This window comes from Carettochelys insculpta, chromosome 4 (genome assembly GCF_033958435.1).
Source record: "Carettochelys insculpta isolate YL-2023 chromosome 4, ASM3395843v1, whole genome shotgun sequence".
Taxonomy (NCBI): domain Eukaryota; kingdom Metazoa; phylum Chordata; order Testudines; family Carettochelyidae; genus Carettochelys; species Carettochelys insculpta.
This window is the reverse complement of record NC_134140.1, coordinates 20,749,036-20,772,687: the sequence shown is the minus strand read 5'-3', so window position 1 is coordinate 20,772,687 and position 23,652 is coordinate 20,749,036. Positions and strand designations below refer to the sequence as shown.

Sequence of the window (23,652 nt, the reverse complement as noted above, 5' to 3'; positions counted from 1 at the left end):
TGAAAAAAACAGCTCTGCTTGCTTTTTCAGTTGCAGACCCCTGCTGTAGTCTATGCCAAGCTCCCTGACTGGATAGTATCAGTGATACCTCTACTTAATGTTACCTTATCTTTCCTTTAAAAGACCCCATTGTTTATACTTTACCAAACTTCACCCGTTTGGGTTTAAATTTTCCATGTAAGGTGTCTGTCCAGCCTTGATTCCCGCCTCCCCCTGCCCCCTGTTTTACCTAAAACTGTTCCAGGACCAAGGTACTAATGAGCTTCTAGGCTGTACGACCTTTAGCCACTTAATTTTGTTTTCAGTGTAGGGTTTGAGTTCTGTGCAGTAACTGAGGGACACGTATTGAAGGGTGAGATGAAAAAGAATTATTCAGTAGGCATCCATTCAGTGAGCGCCATCTATCCTGTGCACTGAATGATTCAGGGGTCCTGTGGAAACAACAGCATCTGATAATGCATACGCACAAGGGGGCCAAATTAAAGTGCACCGGCATCCTCAACTTCAGCATTTTGCATGTTCAACTCTGCAACCGTAATGTTCATTTAGCATAAGAGAAGTGAGACTTAACAATCCTAAATGCTAAAGAAATGCAGTTGACCAATAAACACATGTTGGTATAAACTGCTATAGGGAAAAGCCTGAGAAAAGAGATGGGTCTTTCATCCTATCCTGAAAATCCTCAGACAACCAAGCAAATTCCAAATTCAAGTGCAGTCCAGTCTGCAGGCCACAGAGCTGTTTCCCGACCTGCTGAAGTCCACATCCAAGAAAATTACAGTATGGCGAAACAATGAAAAGAGGAGTCTAATTCAATATGACAGTGCTCCTAGGTGTAAAAGTCCATATACTACTAAACCATGAAATTATCATTTGGAATGAGTGTGCTGAATTACAGATGAAATCCATGGACTTCAGTGGAGCCAGTCAAAGCATAGGTAAGTGATTGGGAAGGCCCAGTTCTGTTGTCATTGAAACCAAAGGCCAGACTCCAGTGGCTTCAGTTAGAACAGCCTGGGCTCTTAAGTAACATCATGTACTGTAGTCAAAATCCTGCTTGTAGTTGATTTTGCAAACCTGAATCTGATGATAGTATGCAGCATACACCAAGCCTTATGAGATGTGTTTTAGAAATTATGATGTTAAGGATCAGCTTGAAAAAAAATTGTTTTTGTAGCAACCAGTTTGCTGTTAGTGTTTGGGGGAATCAGGTCAGCCAGAGCTAACAGAGCGATGATTAAGCTCCGTTGATCAAAAAGGGTAAAGAACTAACTTCTCCCCTTGTAGCTCTGGTTTTCAGGTGGCCTACAGAATGAATCTCGAGGATCATTAAGGACTTTTGTTAGTGGCATGGAACATGATTAAGTTAACAATGTGGCAAATTGGCCTGTAGTCTGTACATATTCTTTCATCATGCAGGATCTGATTCATCTCTCACAGTGGTGTAAATCCACAGAGTAACAGCAGGGAAAGTAAGATCAGAATCAACCTTGCACTGTAGACTGTTGTCTGTATTCCCTGCTTCACTAGCCAGAAATATTACAATAGATATACTTTTAGTGGGTGGATGCATGGTCCGTTTGTTTTATATGTGCTTCAGCTCAATTCCTTGGAACCTATTTCAAATCCCAACCCAAATCAACTCAACACTTCATTCTGCTGAGCCAGATAAACTGCACCACCAGGCAGTTTTCCAGCTAGGGGTCTTGCAGATGTTGACATAAAAATGCAGCTTAGTCTGCTCTCTTAAACAGCTCTTTCTCTTCAAAAAAAAAAAAAAAAAAAAAAAAAGAGAAAGAGAAATAAAACGTTTGGCACTTGGAATCAAGAACATCAGTTTGTCCTGATTGCCATCTGCACTGTTTTCCAGCTCCCTGTTAATGACCTGTCACTAATTTCTGCTGCTTTGGCCTTTGCCATGGGGTGCGGTGAGTGGTAAACTTTTGTACCATGCACCCATTTGGAATTCAGCACAACCCACTTTGTCCTCTGGCAAAAACATGTCATCCAATGTCCAGAACAAAAAAGCAACACACGTGCCTATACCTGGCAAAAATCTGTACCAAAAAGTTTAGAAAGCCCCGTTTAGACCTAAGACCTGTTTTTATCTGAATCAGCTTCTCAGGCCCCAGTTGGACTATACAGAAAGGGACACCGATCCCTCTGCTTCAGCCAGTTTGCAATCCTCTGACAAATGTGGAAAGTAGCTGCTCCTAGTGGCTACGTCTACACGTGCAGCCAACATTGAAATAGCTTATTTCGATGTTGCGACATCGAAATAGTCTATTTCGATGAATAACGTCTACACGTCCTCCAGGGCCAGCAACGTTGATGTTCAACTTCGACGTTGCTCAGCCCAACATCGAAATAGGCGCAGCGAGGGAATGTCTACACATCAAAGTAGCACACATCGAAATAGGGATGCCAGGCACAGCTGCAGACAGGGTCACAGGGCGGACTCAACAGCAAGCCGCTCCCTTAAAGGGCCCCTCCCAGACACAGTTGCACTAAACAACACAAGATACACAGAGCTGACAACTGGTTGCAGACCCTGTGCCTGCAGCATAGATCCCCAGCTGCCGCAGAAGCAGCCAGAAGCCCTGGGCTAAGGGCTGCTGCCCACGGTGACCATAGAGCCCCGCAGGGGCTGGAGAGAGAGCATCTCTCAACCCCCCAGCTGATGGCCGCCATGGAGGACCCAGCAATTTCGACGTTGCAGGATGCAGATCGTCTACACGGTCTCTACTTCGACGTTGAACGTCGAAGTAGGGCGCTATTCCTATCTCCTCATGAGGTTAGCGACTTCGACGTCTCGCCGCCTAATGTCGAAGTTAACTTCGAAATAGCGCCCGACGCGTGTAGACGCGACGGGCGCTATTTCGAAGTTGGTGCCGCTACTTCGAAGTAGCGTGCACGTGTAGACGCAGCTAGTGAGTAACAGCTTTTCCAGTGAGTGAAAGAGAGTTGGTATTTTATCACACAAAAAGAAGAAATAATAGTGTTAACTCAGCCCAGAGGCTGCAATGCGTTCATAATGGCAGTAATCAGAACATCATTATCTGAAATAAAGTTTAGGTAAGTTCTTTGTGAGCTGCTGAGATGAGATTGTGTGGCTGTAGGGTGAAGCCCAGTAGCCCATCTTCGGAGAGTGGCCAATGCGAATTAATAGCACAGGTTATCATCAAGTGACCTATTCCATCCCTCACTCTCAGCTTCTTGCAAACAGGGGCTAAGAATATTATCCCTGCTGCAGGAGTGATACTTAATGATATTTGCAAGAGCCCACTTACTTCCAGAGAGGCCAGAAGTTAAGGCTGGGCTGCTGCACTAGTTATATCAGGATGGTTCCACGCCTGCATGGTGATGAGCAGACTCAGGGGCCTAGTAGATTGAACAGAGAGAATGTTTGGGAGGTATAAGCAAAGTGTAGGAGGGGCACAAAACATTTACAGGTGCTGCCTGGGTTTGAGTTAGCAACAGGCTCCAAGCAGCTCAGGCCATTAAAGAGCGAGACAAGGCACCTTGTAGCTGTCAGCATTGCTGACAGTCGGTCATTAAAGGACACTTGCTGTGGCTGTTTTGAGGGTTGACAGTTCAGACCAAGGCTTCCAGGACTCCTGTGCCTCTTGCACCAGGACTACAAGGCAGAGGGCTTTTTAAATCAAAGTATTCTTAAACCCTCCCATGGCTGTCTAAAGCATGACCCAGCCTGAACCATGAGACCCAAGCCTAATAAACCTGGGGGAGACCCACAACTCCAGTTATGGTCCCTGGAGGCAGCTGTGCAGGGTAAACTTTTGTAGCTCAGACTGCCCAGGGTAGCAGTAGTGAAGAAAGGGGGCACCAGCTGGTCCTGGCCAGGCAATTCCCTGCTTTACCCACCTCAATGAAGGCAGAGGCCAACTCCATGTGAGTGAGGTGCAACTTCTTGAGGCAAGGCCACGTTTTGCTGCCATGGCTGTGATCGTTGGTTTACAGTCACTTAGTTGGTGGCATGGAGGGGCAGAGGGTGGGTGGTTTTAGAGGGTTGGTGGGGGGGAGGCTGAAGGCCAAGGGTTGGCAGGGGGATGCAGAAGTTAGAGCGGGCTGGGGGGGGGGGGGTGTCTCAGGAGGGCAGGGGGTGGGAGCAGGATACCAGGGCCACCCACGGCAGGGAAAGTGCTGATGCTAGGGTGGCAGCACTTTCGAGAGGGCCAGGGCAGAGCTCCCGGGCTCTCACCCACCCCGCCCCCCGCTCAAGTTCCAACATGCTGGCTGGCCTGCCCATGCTCAGCCCTCAACCCCAACTCCCACCCAAAGCCCCAGGCTTAACCTGCCTCAGCCCCAAACCAGCCCCCTGGGCCTAACGAGCTGGGGCGCCTGTGCCGGGCAGCCACATGTGCCCAGCAGAAGGAAGGCCGGCATCGCCAGGTGCCGCTGGCCGGGGGGGGGGCGGGGGGAGCCAAGCCACATGCACTGGAGGGGTAGTGGGGCGACTGAGGTGGCTCCCTGCCCTGCTGCCACTGAACAGCTGGAATTAAATTCAGTTGCTTTAATGACCAGATCCCTCCTGCCGCTGGGGAGCAGCCTCAAGGCAGCTGGTGTCCAACCCCTCCCCCTCCCCCCAACCACACCCAGTACCTCCGCCCTTCACAACTGGGGATTCTGCAGCCGGGGGGGGGGGGGGGGGGGGGGGCGCTGTCTGGCTCACAAACCTGCCCCCCCCCCCCACCAAAAAAAAAATCTGGCAACCCAATACAGGGCCCCAAGCACCAGCCTCCCCACGCCTCCCCCCTGGCTGCAGTACTCCTTCCCCACAGCCTCGGGTGGGCGAGGGAAGGGCTCAGGGGGCTAAAAGGCTGGCTACTGGACGCAGGAGCACTTGGCATGTGGCTCCTGGGCTACAGTTGGTGCCTCTCCACAGTGACAGTGCTGGGTATGATGCTTTGCAGGGCGTACACTGCCCCTCCCCCCGCCCAAAGCCACAAGCTGGAGCTGCCCAACGCCAGCTAATGGCTCCACCTTGCCCTGCTGAGCCCTGTGTAGTAACACTGAGGCAGCCTTTGGGAAACCGGCAGCTTGGGGAACCAGTACTTTGGTATCACAGCCCTACCCCTGCCCCCAAACCCCCAGCCCTGGTGCCTAGGAAGGCTGGGCAGCACAGCCCCCCCCCCCGGGCCCCAGAGAGCTGGGTGGGTGGTGCAGCTCCATTGGGGGGGGGGGGGCACCTATGTGACTTCTGGTGCCCTATGCGTGTGTGCGCATGCGCGTGTGCACACACACCCCCCGGCCAAGACAGCAACTCTGCACGGGGTGGGGGCTGTGCTCAGGGCTGTGGGGGCAGGGACACTGCTGGAGGAACAGGCAGCTTCCCCCCCCCACCCCCAACCCCCCGGGGGGCGAGGGACGGGAGGCTGAGCTAGCCGGGGGCAGGAAGCCAGGGGATTTGGCCGCAGAGGCAAAGCTGGGGGCGGTTTGGGGGGGGGGCGGGAGGGTATTGCTTCGCTGAGTCCCAGAAGTAGAGCAGGGAAGGGGGTTGGAGGATTGGGCCCCTAGGGCTGGGAGGTAGTGAAGGTGTCAAGGGGCTAGGGGCATCTGGAGCTGGGAGCAGGCATGGGGGGGTGGCACAGGGAATTGGGCTGCTGGTTTGGCTGGCGGTAAGCATATACAGCATAGAGCACGACTTACTTTGAGGTGCTTAGTTGCACCCACCGCACCCTATCCCCAAGTCACAAGCATATTTATGTCGCATGCTTTGAGTAACCCAGCTGGCTAGTAATAATGGATGTTTCACTGTGTGTCCGCTGAATGTGAGTGGAGGCACACAGAGGGGCAGGGTTGCAGTGGCTGCAATGGGAAAGGGCTGAATGGGATGGGGAGAGAGGTGCAGGGACACGGGGATGGCGAGGAAAGAAGGGATAGTTTAGTGAGCATATAAGGGAGATATGGCGACAGAAGCAGACATGCCTGCCTGGCTGGGATGAGCCATGATCTCCATCAGTGAGAATCCCCAAGGAGCCCTCTCAAAAACTCCAACCCTTGTGCCATACTTCTCCCACTCCCACCCGCCAACCCTCCCTGCGGGCTGTCCCTTGGAGGGCGGGGGCACAGGGCTTAGGGGAACACCTCCCTGCCCAACTTTTTCCTGCCCCTGCTCCATCCCCCACCATCCCCATTGGACCCTTTCCCAAAACCCTCTCCCCGGAGAGATGTAACCCTGAGCATTACCAGGGGGCCAGGCACATGGTGACAGCAGGGGTCAGGCCACCCACGCTCACCATGACTATGGAGCACTATGAAGCGGCGTGAGCCAGAGCTTGCCACTCACCTACCCTCCAATTTGCTCGACATGGCACCCTGGCCCTAGACCCAATCCACTCCATTTCACAAGCAGAGCATAACAGGTTGGGCCACAGTGCTGCACTCTCACTGCTGCGTTAAAGCAGTGACCCAGCTGGGAGCTGGGTGACTCTGTTTTCCCACAGTCACAGGGAGTGTGGGGCTGGAGGCCGAACCCCTTCTGCCACCCCATGCCAGGTAATCTCCCAGGCCACCCTGCCCCACTCCTCTGCGCCGGCCTAATATCGATACAGGGAATCATCCCATCCATAGGTGGCAGGGGTGGCTGTCACAAGACCCCAAAAGTGCAGAGCCCAGGGCAGCTGCTTCAAATAGTCCATCCTTACCCTTGACTTTCTCAAGCCTTTTCAGTGCTTCCGAGAGCTACAGAAATGTGTTTCTGTGCTGTAATTTAAATGCATTGTTACTCCATGGTCAGGATTAATGTGCTTATTAAGAGATCTATTTGTCCTAAAACATTTCCTGAATCTTTTTTGTTGCCTGTATTGTTACAGCCAGACTTGTTAACAGGTGCTTTGAAATACCAGAATAATTGACATGGGCATGATTATACTGTGTTACTTTGACAAATAAAATATACGTAACTTTAAATTACTGTGCACAGTAATTTAGATTTTTGAAACAGAATTCCTCCAGGGGTACCAGTCAGAGTGCACTGGGGGAAACTTAAATCACCAGCCAAGAGAGTAGTGTGTGTTGTGTTTGGTACAAGAATGTGATTTGACTCCTCTTCAGCTTTATGGACAGTGACCAAAGTTGGAAAGCTTAGATTAAATACATTTCTCACTGGTTTCACATAGGGCAGATTTTATTTACTGGGCACAGGTTGGAGGGAAGGAGGGAAAATAACACAAGCCTTTAAATACAAGAAAAAAACCCACACGAATCAGGATACTTAAAATAAACCAGGGAAATCAGTGGGACTGATTGGACTTAAACATGTGCCTATTGCTTTGCCATTCTAAAGCTTTGGACGGCTGAACAATGCCATCACGCATGATGCCTCCCGAAGTAAACACTAGCATCGTGGGGGTTTCTCTTCAAATAAAAAACAATTGCTCATTCTCTACTATGGTCCACCACAACATAGCTAAGCCTTAAAACAACTGAGTTACTTTACATGAAAATATCTACAAGTATTACAGTGTCAGTTCTAAAACTGTTTAAAAATATATACTTTCCCACAGCTTGTTTACTTAGAATAGAAGAAATAAATAAAAACATCATGAAATAAAACTCAGTGTGCTGCACCTCACCTTTGAGTACAAACACAATAGTCTGTACATTAGAAAACAGGAAAGTTGCATAGACTGCATTTTATAGTCTACAGTACCTCATTGTCACAAACAACATCAAGACTCAGAATCAACATTCCCATTATAAATTACATAATTAACATGTGCTTCAAGGCATTCATGCAGCAATTATTGGGTAATAGCTTATTTGTCTGTAGAAAAATATGTATCTTTATTTATGTGCCTAATACCATTAGGTAGGAAATAAAGCATTCATTAAAATCTGTCCTTGTTGCACAAAAACATACTTATTAATAGCGGCATCAAAATGTGCTATTCCAAGTAAATATTTCAGTACGAAAGCTCTTGTAAACCAAATGCATGCTCCCATTAAGATCCATGTTTATAATAAGTCTCCTAGATGCAAATCTGTGTGTACATTATTATTTTCATGTCATTCCCACCCATCATAAATGCACAAACACCTATACCGGAAACAAAACATTAGCTCAGACTGAATGCTTAATATTTAAGCGTATAATTATGACAGATATATTAAGAAGAGCATAGATATATTGTTCCTTCATCAGTTTGCTTAACAGAAACCTACGGAGGTTAGTTTAAATACAGTTCTAACAGTCTAAACTCAAAACAGCCATCGAGACGGGGTTCATTCAAAAGGAAACCCTGCTTTTGAAAGCATCCTTCTTCCTATTTTTTTTGAGGAAGAAGGGTGCTTTCGAAAGTGGGGTTTCCTTTTGAATGAACCCCATCTACGTGGCTGTTTTGGCTTTGGAAAACAGCTCTTTCAGAAGTGAGATCCAAAGGGAGTATGCAAAGGAGGTGTGAGGTATTTAAATCAATGTCTATTTGCATTTTTGAACGGACGCATTTGCACGCCCCTTCTGAAAAGGAAGGGCAGTGTAGACATAGCTCTTGGGGTGATCAGCGTTGGTCTAAAATGACACTAAACCTACTGGCTGCCCCGGAGAGCTACAAGCATTCACTTTTAAATAAATCTTTGAATGAAAAGTATGTAACAAATAATGTTCTGTAGTTATGTTTCCATGCTAATCAAGAACATGAAAATGGCAATATTGGGTTACACCAAAGCTCCTAGCCAGTGCTCGTCTTCCAAAAGTGGCCAATGTCTGGGGCCCCGGAACAGGTAATCATGAATTGATCCATTCCTTGTTACCCATTCACAGCTTCTGACAGACAGCGGCTACAGACAAAACCATAAAGGGGGATATTTAAATGATTTTAAACAGAGATGAGTCAGCACTTGAAAACTGCATTTGAAACCAATATATATTTTGGGAAGTTTGGGTCCCAATCCAAATTTCATATCTTGGACCTCAAGCCTGTGATGTTACCAAACCTAAATACCTCCAACTGTGAGTGGTGTGCACCTTCTAATCCAAATCCTAATCAAATTCTGTAGGTCAAGCCCATCTCTAGCTTTACAGCCATACAGCATCAAAAATACTTCAGTACCAATCAAGATGAAAATAGTCTTCAAAGGTGTTGGCCCATGAAATTCCTTCTTGAACTCACATTTGCTCCACTTCAAAGGTCAGGCAGAGAAAGTGGGAAAGAACGGGTGCCACTTTTCCGTACAAGACACCACTTTTATAGCAAGAATCCTAAAACAAAGATGGAGATCCTCCCAATCCAGCCATAGATCAGTGACAGGGAGGAAGACGGGTGAAATCTCTCCTGCCTGGAAGCCATCCACCCCCAGAAATTTCAAAGGTTTTGAAGTTCAATCAGCTGGAGTCTGATCCAGTATCTGGTCTCCCCACTCTATTTTATGAGAGAGAGAGAGAGAGAGAACACTAAGACTGGCAGCAACTCCTGTGACAGTAGATGGGTTATTCACTCACCAGCCAGAATGGTACGGCCACAGCACTGGCGTTTGGCAGGAGGTTTAGTTCTCTCTCTAGACTGACAACAACCCCCAAATAGCTTCTGAACCAGCACCCATGGCTTACTTAATTTAGTGTGCTAATAAAGGCTATGCCATTTTCATTCTCAATCTGTACCAAACTCATATCCAGTCTGACTGTCTTTAACATAGCCAGAAAGTCACATTCCAGCAAATTGAATAACTACAGCTCAGCGTCATACGCTCTGAAACACTCAAATTACTCTACTTGAAGCCAATCATGTAAAATCTGTCATATACACAAGCTTATGTGTCTTAGCTTATGTTTACCCTACCCTCGGTTTTAGTGCTATTCCGACAACCTTAATACTGGGTAATCATTTCAGACCAAGCTACAGACTGGCCATTTTCCTGGAGTGTGTAGAGACCCATAACAAATTAGACCTAAAAGAGGGTTTTGGGTTTTTTTTGCTTCGTTTTGTTTTTTTTTTTTTAATGCTGATGCAGGTTCATGTGGACAGCTAAGTAGTCTCTAACTCAGAGGTGAACAAAATATGGCCCATGGACCATATATGGTCCATCAAACCCACGGATTTAGCCCACCACGATTCCCTGGGCTGCCAACATCCTGCAGCCCAGAGGGACCCTTAGGCAGTCTCCCAGTTAGCCACACCCCCACAAAGTGGCCAGCTGCCGGGGTCAGCATGTGACATGGGGGCAAAGGGGCTCGGTGAGCTGCCTGCACCTGTATGCATGGCCCAGGCAGCTCCTGTTGGCCAGTTTCATGGCATGGCAGGTAGGGATTCTGCCCAAGAGTGCCACTGGGCTGCTGACTGGGAGCCCCTAGGATAAGCCCCTCCCAGCCAGAGCCTGCGTCTGGCATCCCATTCTCTCCTACCTCCCAATTCTCACCCAGGTCACAACCCAAACCCTTTACACCCCTCCTGCAACCCCTCACAACTCCCAGACCCCGCACTCCAACCTCCTGCCCCAGGTCACAACACCCTCCTTCACCCAAACTCCCACACACACCTCACAACTCCTCCTGCACCCCACGTGCTGTCCCGCGGTCCTTTCTACACCCAACCTCTGTCCCAGACCCCACATTCCCTCCATTAGTATCATAAACAAGTGCAGGCCTTGCCCACTTACCAAATTCTTGGTGTGCCCCCTCACGCCCCCCGCATCAAACATTACTAGCCACCCATGCTCTAACTTGAGACATTTTCTCACACATCCACTCCCCCGCATACTCACTACAGCCGTGGTGATTCTGACAGCTCACAGCTACTCTTACACTGGACACCATGTGGCTATAAACATAACAAAAATCCCTTCATCAGTACAGTCCCACCCTTTAAATTATTACTAATACTAAACATACATTATAACAACAAAACTAAATATCCTATGTAAGTGTTTGAGACCAAGGATCCCTAATCTTCAAGCAATTACAAGGGATTATTCTGCCCTCTAGTATAATTGCCTTACAACTACCAGCCAGCCTGTCTCGATGCTCGGGAGATCTTCCGGACTGGCGTAATGGAAAAACCTGTGGTTCTGGGTCCATAGCTGGTGCAAAAGGGTTATCAGATAATCCCCAGTGGAGAGCGGTAATCCATGAGGGGGAAACACAATTTATGAGGTACCACCATGGTGAAGGGTGAAGACAGGAGAGAGAGGAAGAGAGCAGCAAAAACTGCCCTGCACCCTTTCAATAGCTACCAACACCTGCCCCTTCTCTGATAAGACCAGCAGCTCAAGAATTAGGCTGGTCAGCCATCAATGGACTAACAAATAGGAGGGTAACATGAAGAAGTCCTACACGTTTGCCTGCCAAGAAGATAATACAATCACTTCTGCAGGCTTAACGTCCAAGTCTGGTGTAGTCCCTGGTATAGAGTCTTCACCAATCTCCTCATTTCTGAGTGTAGCAGTTGGATAATTTAATGACACTGGAATACCTGGTACCACAACATATGAATAAGAAACCTCAGTAGGTAACTCCTCATGGTACTGCAGATGAACCTGCTTGTAATATCGACAAATGTGCCTTATAGCAGGTAACTGAGTGACCCAAGGAAGTGATCCTGCACGTACCATGATGCAACCTGCTTACCAGCAAAGATCACTGCAAAAACTAAGAGCATTAGATACATTACCAACACGGCATGTCCTTAACAATGCTTTTACTTCATAATATCACTTTTTGCTGCCTGCTTTTCCTCCAGTGTAACACTTTCATTGGGATATAGAACAGGGGTGGGCAATAAGTGGCCCATGAGCCAGATTCAGTTCACCAGGATTAGCATCTCTTAGGCCACCAGATGCTTTGGTTACCTGAGCATCCACAGGCATAGACATTCGCAGCTCCCATTGGCTGCTGTTTGCCCTATGCAGCCAAAAATCAAAAAGCTATCGCACAAAGTACACACACATGTATGTAAAACTTAACTATACTAAAAATGGATCCGACGCACTGCTTGACCTGCTCCCTAAATTAAGCACTTTGGCAGTGTTGTTTCCGGGGTGATATTACTTCCAAGTGTTACATTAGTTTCCATGGATGGTGCCATTTTGCCCCTTGGAGAGAAAGTCTCCTGCACGATGAGTTCCCTTGAGCTCTACAGAAGTCAGTGGGGTGTGTAAAGAATGTATTATATCGAGTCAAAACTTCACTTCTCTCAGGACAATTATGCTAAATTTATCTGAAAGGAGGCTTTATTGGTATGTTAGTATTTTGGCCACTACTCTGAATTTAGTCTCACACTCCAGTCTAGCTCTCTCTGACCTTCCCTGCCCCACCTCCTCCACTTAGGTTGTGTGTTGATACCCCTGTGATAAATAACCTGTGATGGAAGCACAATTATATTTTTAAATGGTCTATATGTGCAATTATAGCTTTAAAATTTGTCTTAATCTGGAAGTTGGGAACCCGGAAACTAATTTTCTTTTATGCAAACTGTTGAGAATAATGACTTTTGGCCATTAAAGAAGTCTAAAAAACAGACACTTATTTGTGTGTGTTCCAGTGCAGTAGCTCAGAAAACCTTTACTTCTTAAAGTAAGGTTATGTAGGTCCATAGCCTAGACAAGAGTTGTGTAGTAGTTTAAAACAAAACTAACAACAAACTATTTCTGTAAAATAGTCAAGATACTGAGATGTGAACAGCTACTGCTCATCCCAGTATGAAATTTCTCAGTATAGGACAGTGCATATAAACGTATTAAAGGGACACAGCCAGGTCAAACTCAGCCCAAAATACATGTTTTGTTAAAAACAAATTTTTATCAAATAAAATGCCAATAGATTTTTTCTGCAATTTATATACATTTCCAGTTGAAACAGATTTTTCTTTTCAGTAATCTTACAGTGCCCTGTTGCATCTGCATCTGCATCCCCAAATTGTACATTGTGAGGCTCATGCATGAGATCCTGACACTGAAGTCAGAGAGGAAATTAGACTGATTGCATAGTGTAGTGAAGAATGCTAGTCTACTTTTATTAACCAAGCTGTGTGAAAGGCAAAAAGGAAATAAAGAACATGAATACTGTAAAGTAAATAAAATGCTTAAGATTTATTTCATTTTTCATGCAGTCCTCTAGACTGCTATTAGAATCCTCACTAAAGATGATTATATATTTTTGTGTTAGTAATGTTACTTCCAATGCCTTTTTTTTCCAGTTATTTTCAGTACTTGCTGGTACTGAGTACTGGCACCTCAGCAGCCCCAGCCGCGGGACTGGCTGACAAGGAGTGGGGGTGGGTGGGGATCTGGCTGAGAACTTGCTCCTCTTTTTAGTTTTTTGGTTGTTTTTTTAAACAAAAAAAAAGCACTGGTTACTTTTATATATATAACAAACAGAAAAGAGATCAATTTTAACCTAAGGTGTCTCTGTAAGGTTGTAGCTCATCATTTAAATGCAGCAGCAGCTGAAGGATTTCAGGGCCCCAGAGTTGTGTGTCTTCTGTGCCCCCAAAGATCCATGTCGTCATTTCCAGTGTTCAATGAGAGTGATTTGGAGGGAGGAGGCACATGGAAGGAAATGCAGCCTTATTGGAGAAGTACCCTTCCATGGCCAGGTGTATCCAGAATATAGTCACCATGGTGGTGGCCTCCTGCCTGAAAGACCGTAAATGTATTGGCTATTCAGAAATACCTGAATGAGCTGGTGATAAGAGTTATTTGCCCCGGGCTGGGTCTGTATTGCCAGAATGAGAGTGATGAACTCCATGCAAAGCATGGAGGTATTTCCTTCCTTCTCTTCAAACTGTCTGCTGTAAACAGCATCATGCTGTGTCATGATATGGCCATGATTACAGCCCCAATCCTGCACCAAGTCTCACTAATGCAGATTCTGTGTGAGTGCAGAGTTCTGGACTAGCAGATCCCAGCACAGAATCAGGGCCGACGATGTGACTTTGCGGCAGTACAAGATAGACAGCATTGCCCCATGCTGTTGTCATGTAGCCAGTGGGGCCGACAGCCATGGTGGGCCCCAGGACAGGATGGGAGGGGCCCGTCCTGGACAGGGCCAAGGCTGGAGGGGCAAAGCCAAGGGCAGTCAGCCCATAGCACCGCTCCGACTGTGGCACTGGACTCCCTCCCCCCCCAGCACACATACAGCCACGCGGCGTGGGGCAGCCACAGTATTTCAAAGGGGCTCAGAGTGCCAGTCACTACAGCTGCTGAAGTACAAGTAGCAGCAATCAGAGCTCTGGGCCCCTTGAAATGCTGAGCCCCCATGCAACTGCCACCTTTACCCCCTCCCCCAGCCCATTGCTGGGCCTGCACGCAGCATTACCACATATTAAGGTAACATTCAATGTGTAAAAAACAGCTGAGTGTATCATGATGCAGGCTTCACATTGCCAGGACTGCTGCTGTGTGAAAGACAGAGGAATTCAGTATGTTTAGATCTAACCATTGACCTTCTCAGACATTAGCACTTATTGCAAGTAGTTTAACACCAGGCCATTTCAAAAGCAACCTTTTCAAAACGTGACTAACTACCAAGTTTCGGAGGTAGCCATGTTAGCCTACGTCAGCTAAAAAAAAAAAAACAAGAAGCCCAGTGGCACTTTAAAAACTAATAATTTTATTACAGGATAAGCTTCGTTTTGAAGGGGAAAGTTTATGCCATAATAAATAAGTTCATGTTTAAGGTGCCATTGGACTCCTTGTTGTTTTAACTACCAAGGAACACAGTAAAAGATAAGAAAACATTTCAGTAAGTCAAGTAAAATATATGCATTTTTAAAAATTAAATACAAACATTTACATACTGAAGGGCTTGGTCCTGCAAGCCATCCCTTTGGAAAACCACCATCAACACCCCTGCCTGTGGGGCTTATTGGATTCGGCTGTAACTGAAACAGGTCCCAAGAAGCAGTGAGAATCTGGGGTGTGATAGTTCTTTTCAATACAGGTGAACGAAATAGATAACTGTCCATTCAGCAAAAAATAAATATGTTTAAAATTGGATGGACACCGATTTATAAGATAGATCATCAATGACCCTAACATGACAGTATAGTAAACCAGCATGGTAGTAAACTAGCATGAAAGATAATAGTCACCATCGAGGCTCATATGTTTATTTGCTTAAGAGGGCTGGGGTATTTTTAATGCTGATTGTTAAATTAAAATAATAAAGAAAAGCTCTTAAGACTACATTTATATAATCTTATAGGCCAAATTCTGCCTTCAAATAGACATAAGGGATTGAAGCCAGTGGGTAAAATTCATTTCAGTCCAAAAACTTTACTCATTATGTAGTTACTGCATGGATCTACAGACAAATTTGTTCCTAAGAGCAGTGTTCCCTCTAATTTTTTCTATGAATGGACAGAATACATTTTGTTATGTGCACCACCAATAGAAACACACACTGCCCATTGTGGCTGGCTGTGCTTAATCTGCTAATCAGCTGGGTGACACCTGAATCTTTCTTGGGCTGCCACCTGAGCGCTCAGGTTACAGGGAACACTGCCTAAGAATCTGACTTAAAATAATACTGTCAAAGTATTTTTCAATACTAAAAATATTTGTTTAATTAACTTGCTTCTGATAATCCTCGACAGCTCAGAACTGATGTAACACTGATTTGTTACTGGAGGATAACTGACATAGACTTCTTTTTATAGCATTTTGTCTTACGATAAAAACACAAAAATTATATAAACTTACAAATTGATGCAAGAAAGTACAGATCAAGTTTTTGAAGCACACCATGTTACTTCAACTGTGCTAAAGCAAGAAATCGCAGAATTAGAGCTAAAACTATATTTCTGTAGTATAGCCCATTGTGCCTATGGGTCTCAGAAGACAGTGTGATCTTACATAGCACTGGTTCTGCAGTATTTAGACATAGTGTGGAATGAGTAAACAGCAGTTTTAATTTTAACTCGGACTGATTTTGGCTTCCATTTCTGATGCAGTTTTGGCGCTACAAACATGGGACCGGATTTTCAAAAGTGACTATTAATTTGGCACACCTCGATTTTACATGGCTCAACATGATAAACCAGGAGCCAGATATGCAAGCTTCTTGTCACCCAAAACTCTAGTCAAAGTCAGTGGCAGGTTCAGGAACTCGATGCCTCTGAAAATAAAGCTCAAGGCATCTGAAGTTCAGTACCCAGAAACCAAAGCACCTAAAAATAGTGGATTTTGGAAATGCTGGCCTCAGTTCTCTGATTTGCAGGTACAACTACACAATCATAAATATGGCACTGCAAAAACATAGACATATATGCGTAACTTGATGCACAGGAGTAGATCTATTGACTTAAATGGGACTATGCATCTCTGCAACATTGAGCATGTGCATGAGTGAGCCTGTATTTGGACAAAATTATGCAGTAGAAAAAGGTTTTGAAAATGCTGAATTGTCTTTCTTTGCTATTTAAGTAAGATCCTTAACAATATCTGAATATGTTGTTGTGATTTTTATGTACTCATATTTATGCACACATACATGGCTATTTGTACACGTCAATATTGTATGCAGACACACTCACAACCACACATCCTTATTTGCACACTTTGAGAGTTTTTTAAATGCAATGCCTCTGATCAGTAATCACTGGGATATGGCATCAGCTTCTTCTAGGATTTATAGAAAAAGAAAATGGTAACATACACAGAACATAGGTGAAAAAGAAGAGAACTTCTGGACATTACACTCAAAGTTTAACACACACTCCATGCTACCAGTTTTCCAATTAGGAACTAGAATATTGGAATGAGTCTGGTATAAATATAAACAAGGGCAGCTGTCATAAGAGTATATTCTAAATAATAAATATGTGAATCATTTGAATTTTAAATTAGTACCAATTTACAGTGAGCAAAAAGTTCTTTTCCAAACAGATCACTCCTGGGTTCCCTTCTTCTGTTCCAGCTCCTGTAGGCGTTCCTCACGGCATTGAGCATGCTGAGTTCCCACTTTGTGAGCTGTTTCTGTGGCCGCAATGTCAATCTGTGCATATTTGGTTGATCCACCCCCTGAAAAAAAAAAGGGCAAATACATCTGTATGATTGACCATTTTTTACCTAAAACATCTACAAGAGACTGGGCTTTTGCCCTGTTTACAAAATGTCTTTCAAGAAAGCATTTCCAGAACACATCTTTTGATTCTTTGCATACACCACACAACAATATCTACTGCCAGAGCGTTACCAGTTTTTATACATGGGCACTTTTTAGATATGGATTATGCCAACAGTGTGTTGGGACAATAAGTGTGTCAGGCCTGCTGTGAGCTATGGCATGGGCTATGCTCCACCAGATGGCACGGAGGGGCTCCTGGGGTCACAGGGGCTTAGGTGGCTAGGTAAGCAGAAAGCAAGAATAGCTCTATAGTTTGTGTGGATGCTCTGTGTTTCCTGCCTAGGCACTTTGAGGTGAGATCCCATGAGGGTTAGCTTTTATATGTTTTATGAATTTCACAGGTGTGGTTTTTTTGACCTGCCAGAGCAATGACAGATGAGCCTCAGCAGTCTTACTAAGCAGCAGGTGCTCAATGAGTCTGAAGATAAGGCTATTTTCACTTTGGTGCCTACATGGGGTTTAGTTGGTTAACTTTCTATACCTACATTTGAAAAATGTGCCCTTAGGCTCCTAAGTCCTGATCCACAAAGGTATTTAGGCTCCTAACTTCCATTTAAACCAATAGCTGTTAATACCTTTGTGGATGTGAGCCAATGTGATTCTGTTTCCACATATAGATCATTATCAGAGGATAATGCTGACCTAACTCCCAGAGCGCTTTGACAGTTGTGGGCAGTATGCTATATAAATACTCAAAATTAACTCAAAGGCAAGCATAATCCTGCTTGGGCTGGAGACAGAACAGACTTCAGTGCCTCAGCATAGCAGGGCAGTCATAGGCAGGCCCCAGCCCAAGCAACTGACAGCCAAGACCACAGGGCTTCCCTTTGCATGCACACACAGTTCACATTTATCACTGTTTAATAGTAGTAATGGTCAACTTAAAAGGCCCCAACCTCTTATGCCTGTGCTAGGTTCTTGAAGCTCCAGTTCCATGTAGTGGAGCTGTTTCTTGGATGTAGGACTGACCGGAATATTAACATAGGTTGTTGTCTCACTGTGGGGTCGATCAGATACAGGTAGATCTGTTGAATAACCTACTGCCCCTCCTACAAGAATTAATATACAATTATGTCAGAAGTTCATAATGACTAATAATCCATTCAATAAGAGTAAACATTTCCTTCAACTATTATGCATATAAATGCTCAGCAGAAAACAAACACAAGGGTCTTCACCATAACGAATTCCTGTATGTAACTGTGGACCTGACTGGGCTGTGTCTTAGGAAAATCTTGAACTGTTCACATGTCATGGTGGAAGTTTAGGGAAAACCTCATTGAAGCTGGTGGGTATAATTAACCATTGGATTTCATTTAGAATAACTGTAAGAAACAAACAAGCTCTTTTGTACACTAAATAGCTGAAACTGTAGAAGCCACCACCTAAACCAGAGACACATGATACACCTTGAGTTGAAGCTGAACCTGGTTGCCCAAGCAGGTTCCTCAGAGGGCAATACCACAAATGCAGGGGCTGGGACATTAGCTGGAGGAGCTGTGTGTTAGAGATGCAGCCAAAATACACTGAAGAGCATGGCGAGGGAGCACAGAAGCCCCAGAGAAACACTTGTTGGGTAATGCTGAGAAAAAGGCTGAGAGAGAGTTTGAAGGTAAAGTGCTGTCTAAAGGAGGCTTAGAACTGTGAGCAAAGAAACCATCCTGTTACTGGATTTCTACTGTGTTCCATAAAAAGGACTTAGTACAGTCTTTTGTAAATAAACACGAGTGCATCAAAGAAATATCTGACTCTAGCACCAGCTTCTCCTCCTCACAGAAACAAACTTCTTGATCTTGAAAACTGGCTAACCATTTGGCTCAAAAAGTGGTAACTACATGAAGAGAAGAAAACAGCAAAGGATTTCTAGAAATAGTGCTCAGAGCCTGGTCAGAGCAATGAGAGAGGAAGATTGTTTCAGTAGCAGCTTTCTGAATTAACTGGAGGTGGAAGAAGAGGAGGCTAAGGAACAGAAATGTGAGGTAGCCAAGGTGGGAGATACATTGGACATGAATGACCATGAGGAACAATTAAGTTCTGGCAATACTGGGGGAGAATTGCCAGGAACTGGCAATTGCCTGGGCGTGAGTGAAGAAAGAAAAACAAGTTAGAGATTCTGACACAGACTACAAAATATGGGGCCAGGAAAGACAACAATTACAAAGAAAGAAAAAGTATAGGATTTTTTTTTTGGGTGAGGAGAGAGGAGAGGGAAAGAGGAGGAGTAAATATGCTCTATTGAGACTGATGGGCAATATTTTGGTATAAATAGTTCTCTTGTTGACATGTTCTGATCCCCTTTGCGAACACTGTGCTATAATGAAAATTGTGTTAAAATTGTGATCTATCACATTACATTCTCAGAGGCTTCCTGGTCATGCTTGTAGGTAGGGAGTTCAATAGGGAAGTATGTGATCACAGAATCAATCTTCCAACAGATAGGCTACAGTTAGGATGAATGACTTGTGCCTCTCTATTTTATAGAGAAGCCTGCTTTGTTGCTGTGTTCTGGGATTCTTGTAAGTTATTCTGAATGATAAGAAATCTTACATTGCAACATTCCAGCTTGACTATTTTTTGTTTTATCTAACTTCCCTGTAAGTATGCTATGAAATATAACACATACCATTCTTAGAGTGTATCTACTCTACAAGCATTTCAGTGGCCTAGCCGCAGCTCCACTGCTCTAGTTTAAACACTTAGGCTGTGGCCACACTTGGCCAAAACTTCGAAATGGCCATCCTAATGGTGAAAACGGAGGATATGAGGCACTGAAATGAATATTCAGGGCCTTATTAGCATGCTGCCGGCCACAGCACTTCGAAAGTGTCATGTTTCGCTTGAGCAAAGCTTGGCTACACCGGAGTCCTTTTCAGAAGGACCCCGCAGACTTTGAAATCCCCTTATTCCTATCAGCTAAATATGGGGATTTCGAAGTCTGCAGGGTCCTTTCAAAAAGAACCCCCACGTAGCCAAACTGTGCACGATCGAAAGCGGCACTTTCAAAGTGCCGTGCCCAGTGGCATGCTAAGGAGATGCTGAATATTCATTTCAGTGCCTCATTAGTATCCTCCAATTTGGCCATTAGCATTGCCATTTTGAAATTTTGGCCAAGTGTGACCACAGCACTACTAGAGCAACGGAAAGAGGTTTTTCCCCTTCCTGTAGTAAAACCAACCTCCTCAAAGGAGATGGCTAGACAGACAATTTTTCTGTAAAGTACAGATATATTTAAGTGAATGTACTACCTTTTGATGTAATTGGCTGATGTTCTGTTTACTCACCAGGTTCTTCTGGGCCAGTAGGTGTTCCAAGTTCTGCAGGTGGTGCCATCAACCCAAAACCACCTTTAGGACCTAAAGCATTGAAAAATTTCCAACATATTTGGTCCCATTTTAGCTAGTAAACTGGACTGTGAAAAATTAAACAATTGCTTTCTTTCAGTGTCTTAGCATGTAATCTAAACAATAATGCTAAAAAAATCCCACAATTGAAGAGCTAATATGGGCCAAGGAGAAGACATTCATATTTTCTAATGAGAAGTGTAAGGAAACAAACATTAACAGTTTTAAAAGTGCTCATCTGAGAGCTGTTGAAGTAAATGTGAGTTTTGCCATATACTGCAGTAGTAGTAGTACCAAGCCACATGTGTATGATTCAGTGAGGAGTGGGAAGATGACTGTGGCAGCTCTGGGAAGGTCCTGGTTAAAAGTTAAAGCAGAGATGATTTTGCTTGACAAGAGGAAACTTGTCAACTTTGGATTGGACCACAATGTACCACATCACATGTGTTTTCAAAACATTCCCCAGGGAGAATACTCACTACTTCCTCTACAGAGTCTTCACACACCATCCCAATCAAAATTTTACAACATAAAGGCTATACCATACTATCAATATACTCGCATTAGGTTTTCAGATACAAATATTTGCAGCTAAATATGCTTATTTACCTTGGTTTGTCTCAGCTCTCATTTGTTTTTATAGGGTCGTATATTTTAAATGGCCGTCACCTCCAGTATATAGGATTTATCACAGCCATCAGACAGCATGGAGGAAGAGATTGAGCTATTCTCTAAAGACCTGACAAAGATGCTGGAGGAGATACCAAAGAGAGATGTATTGATCATCGGAGCAGATCAGAACGCAAAGGTCGGAACAGATAATGAAGGTTGGGAGAGAGTCATGGGAAGGTTTGGATATAGAAAAATAAATGAACGAGGCAAGAAACTACTAGAGTTTGCTATGGAGCACAAGATGGTGATCTCCAACACAAGATTCCAACAAAAGGGCTGTACAAAGTGGATATGGAGGTTGAATGAAGGTAAATCCAACAATGTGATAGATATGATCTTGATAAGAAGAAGATGGGTAACGTCAGTACAGTAGTGCCAAACTTTCCAAGGAGCAGATACAGACTCGGACCACAATCTAGTGACTGAATATCAAGATGAAAATCAAGAGAAAGTAGAAGACACAGTTCAAGAAATGAAACAACATGGCGAGGAAGAAACAGGGAATGCATACAGAGCAGCACTCAAAGACAAGCTCAGGAATGCGGGCACAGAGAAAGACCTAGATAAGAGAGTTGAAGGGATAGCCACAGTGATAGAAGAGGCAATTGAGCAGATGATTCCAGATGAAGAGAAGATCAATAAGAAGTGGATTACACAGGAGACACTGACATTGGCCCAAGTGAAGAGAGTGTTGAAGATCAGAAGGGATGTTTCTGAGAGGGTGGAATAGCAATATAGAATGAAATGCAACGAGGTAAGGAAAGGGCCAGAATGGATAAAGGTGAAATGGTCAAAGGAGCAGTATGAAGATATGGAGAGGTATTATGTTGAGTGTAGGATGAGGGAAGTGTATAAGATGATTAGGAACATTAGTAGGAAATGGCAGTAGAAGCAGATGGTGATCAAAGATGAGAATGACAAGGTGCTCACAAACAAGGAGAAGGTTGTACAGTGAGGAATGAGATATTGCACTGATCTGTACAAAGCACAGTTGAACCCCAAGTGCCTCAGAGAGACTGACTGAAGAACTGAAAGGGATATCACCACCAAGCATCGAGAGCAAGACCAACATTTTGAAGGATGAAGTAGAAAGAGCAGTCAAATGACTAAAGAACAACAAGAGCCCTGAAAATTATATGATCCCAGGAGAGATGCTCAAATACTGCAGAGAAAGTATGCAGGTGCTAAATGAGGAAGGGAAGCAGTATGGACTGATTATGAACATTGATAAAATGAAAACAATATGGTATTTGGAGATAAGGAAATAGGAAGGAAGATCGGTGCAGATGGAATTGAACTAAAGAACATAGACAAGTTCATGCACCTGGGGAGCAACATGATGTATGATCTAGCCTGTAAGGAGGAAATTGCAGGTAGAATAGAGGAAGCAAGAATGAGCTTGAAGGTGATGGATAAGATCTGGAAAAGCAAAGCGATTAGCTTTGGAACAAAGCTGGGTGTCTTCAAAATATTTGTATTCAGCAGCATGTTGTACAGTTGTGAGACACGGGTGATAAAAAATTCAAAGAGAAGGATATTGGCATTCAAGGAGCGTTGTTATAGAAAGATCCTGAGATGGATGCAGAAGGTCACCAACAAGGAATTATATAAGAAGATACAGCCTACACAGAACCTATGCAGAAGGTTATACAATGGAAGTTACAGCTATTTGGGCATATCTGCAGAATGAACAATGAATGAAAAGTCAAGACCATGGCATTCAGCATAACGGAAGTTCAAATAGGAGAGGCAGACCCCACAAAAAATGGGTAGATGATATAGTAGATTGGTGCAGAGCTAGTCTACAGAAACTAAGCCACTCCACACTGGACAAGGAAAGATGGAAGGAAATAGTGGGAGAGGCATCAGGTACCAATGGGCACTAAGCCTATGGTTGTCTGAAGATGATGATGATGACGACGACGACGACGACGATGATGAGGGCAGAAAACATTTGTGGGAGCCTCTGGTTAAAATATTGGCAGGAGTTCACTGGTATGAATAGGATTAGTGCTTGTGCCTTGGCACATATCACATCTGTCAGTACCTTTTCTAAACTTATTCCACCTGTCTGGGCTGTTTCTAACAAAATATTAATTCATCTGAAGACTGAATGGAAAAACAAGCCACAGCATGGATCGCATCAGGAAATATCACTTTTAAAACACTTCTTTTAAGGGCGAAGTTGTGCACTTTTATGGACACCCATGCATGCAACTTAACCCATTATACCTACCAGCTTGCAGAGTGTGCCCTTTATGTACTTTCAGAGATCCAGAAGCTGCCATGACAGAAGAAGCACCTGTTTTTAAAGAGAGGGCTGCACATTAATGCTGAATACCTTTCATTAATATTAGATGTTGGCCGTGCCCACACAGTCACAGTCAATGTTCCCAAATAAATTACTCTGGAAAAAAAATCTCACTGGTAAGGAACACAGGATTGCTTTCATCTTTGGAGATGTTTGTTCTAATAGCTCCCTTCTTCAGTTCATTCAAATCCTCAGTTTGTAACTGTCTGTCTATCTGTCTCTCTCGCTACATAAAAATAATGGCCTCC

General features: G+C 44.5%; 1 protein-coding gene across 4 annotated transcripts in view; it reads right to left on the bottom strand.

Moving 5' to 3' along the window:
* Positions 1-5,462: 5,462 nt before the first annotated feature.
* DOK7 (docking protein 7) overlaps positions 5,463-23,652 on the bottom strand; it is a 108,472-nt gene continuing 90,282 nt past the window's right edge. For 2 of the 4 annotated variants that reach the window (XM_074992406.1, XM_074992409.1), the window contains 4 exons: positions 23,330-23,395; positions 20,362-20,433; positions 17,977-18,129; positions 5,463-16,974 (listed from right to left, as the gene is read on the bottom strand). In XM_074992406.1, coding sequence (XP_074848507.1) covers positions 16,841-16,974; positions 17,977-18,129; positions 20,362-20,433; positions 23,330-23,395 — 425 coding nt within the window. In that variant the 3' untranslated portion in view covers positions 5,463-16,840. The remainder of the gene's footprint in view (positions 16,975-17,976; positions 18,130-20,361; positions 20,434-23,329; positions 23,396-23,652) is intronic. The other 2 variants (XM_074992407.1, XM_074992408.1) reach the window with 2 other exon arrangements.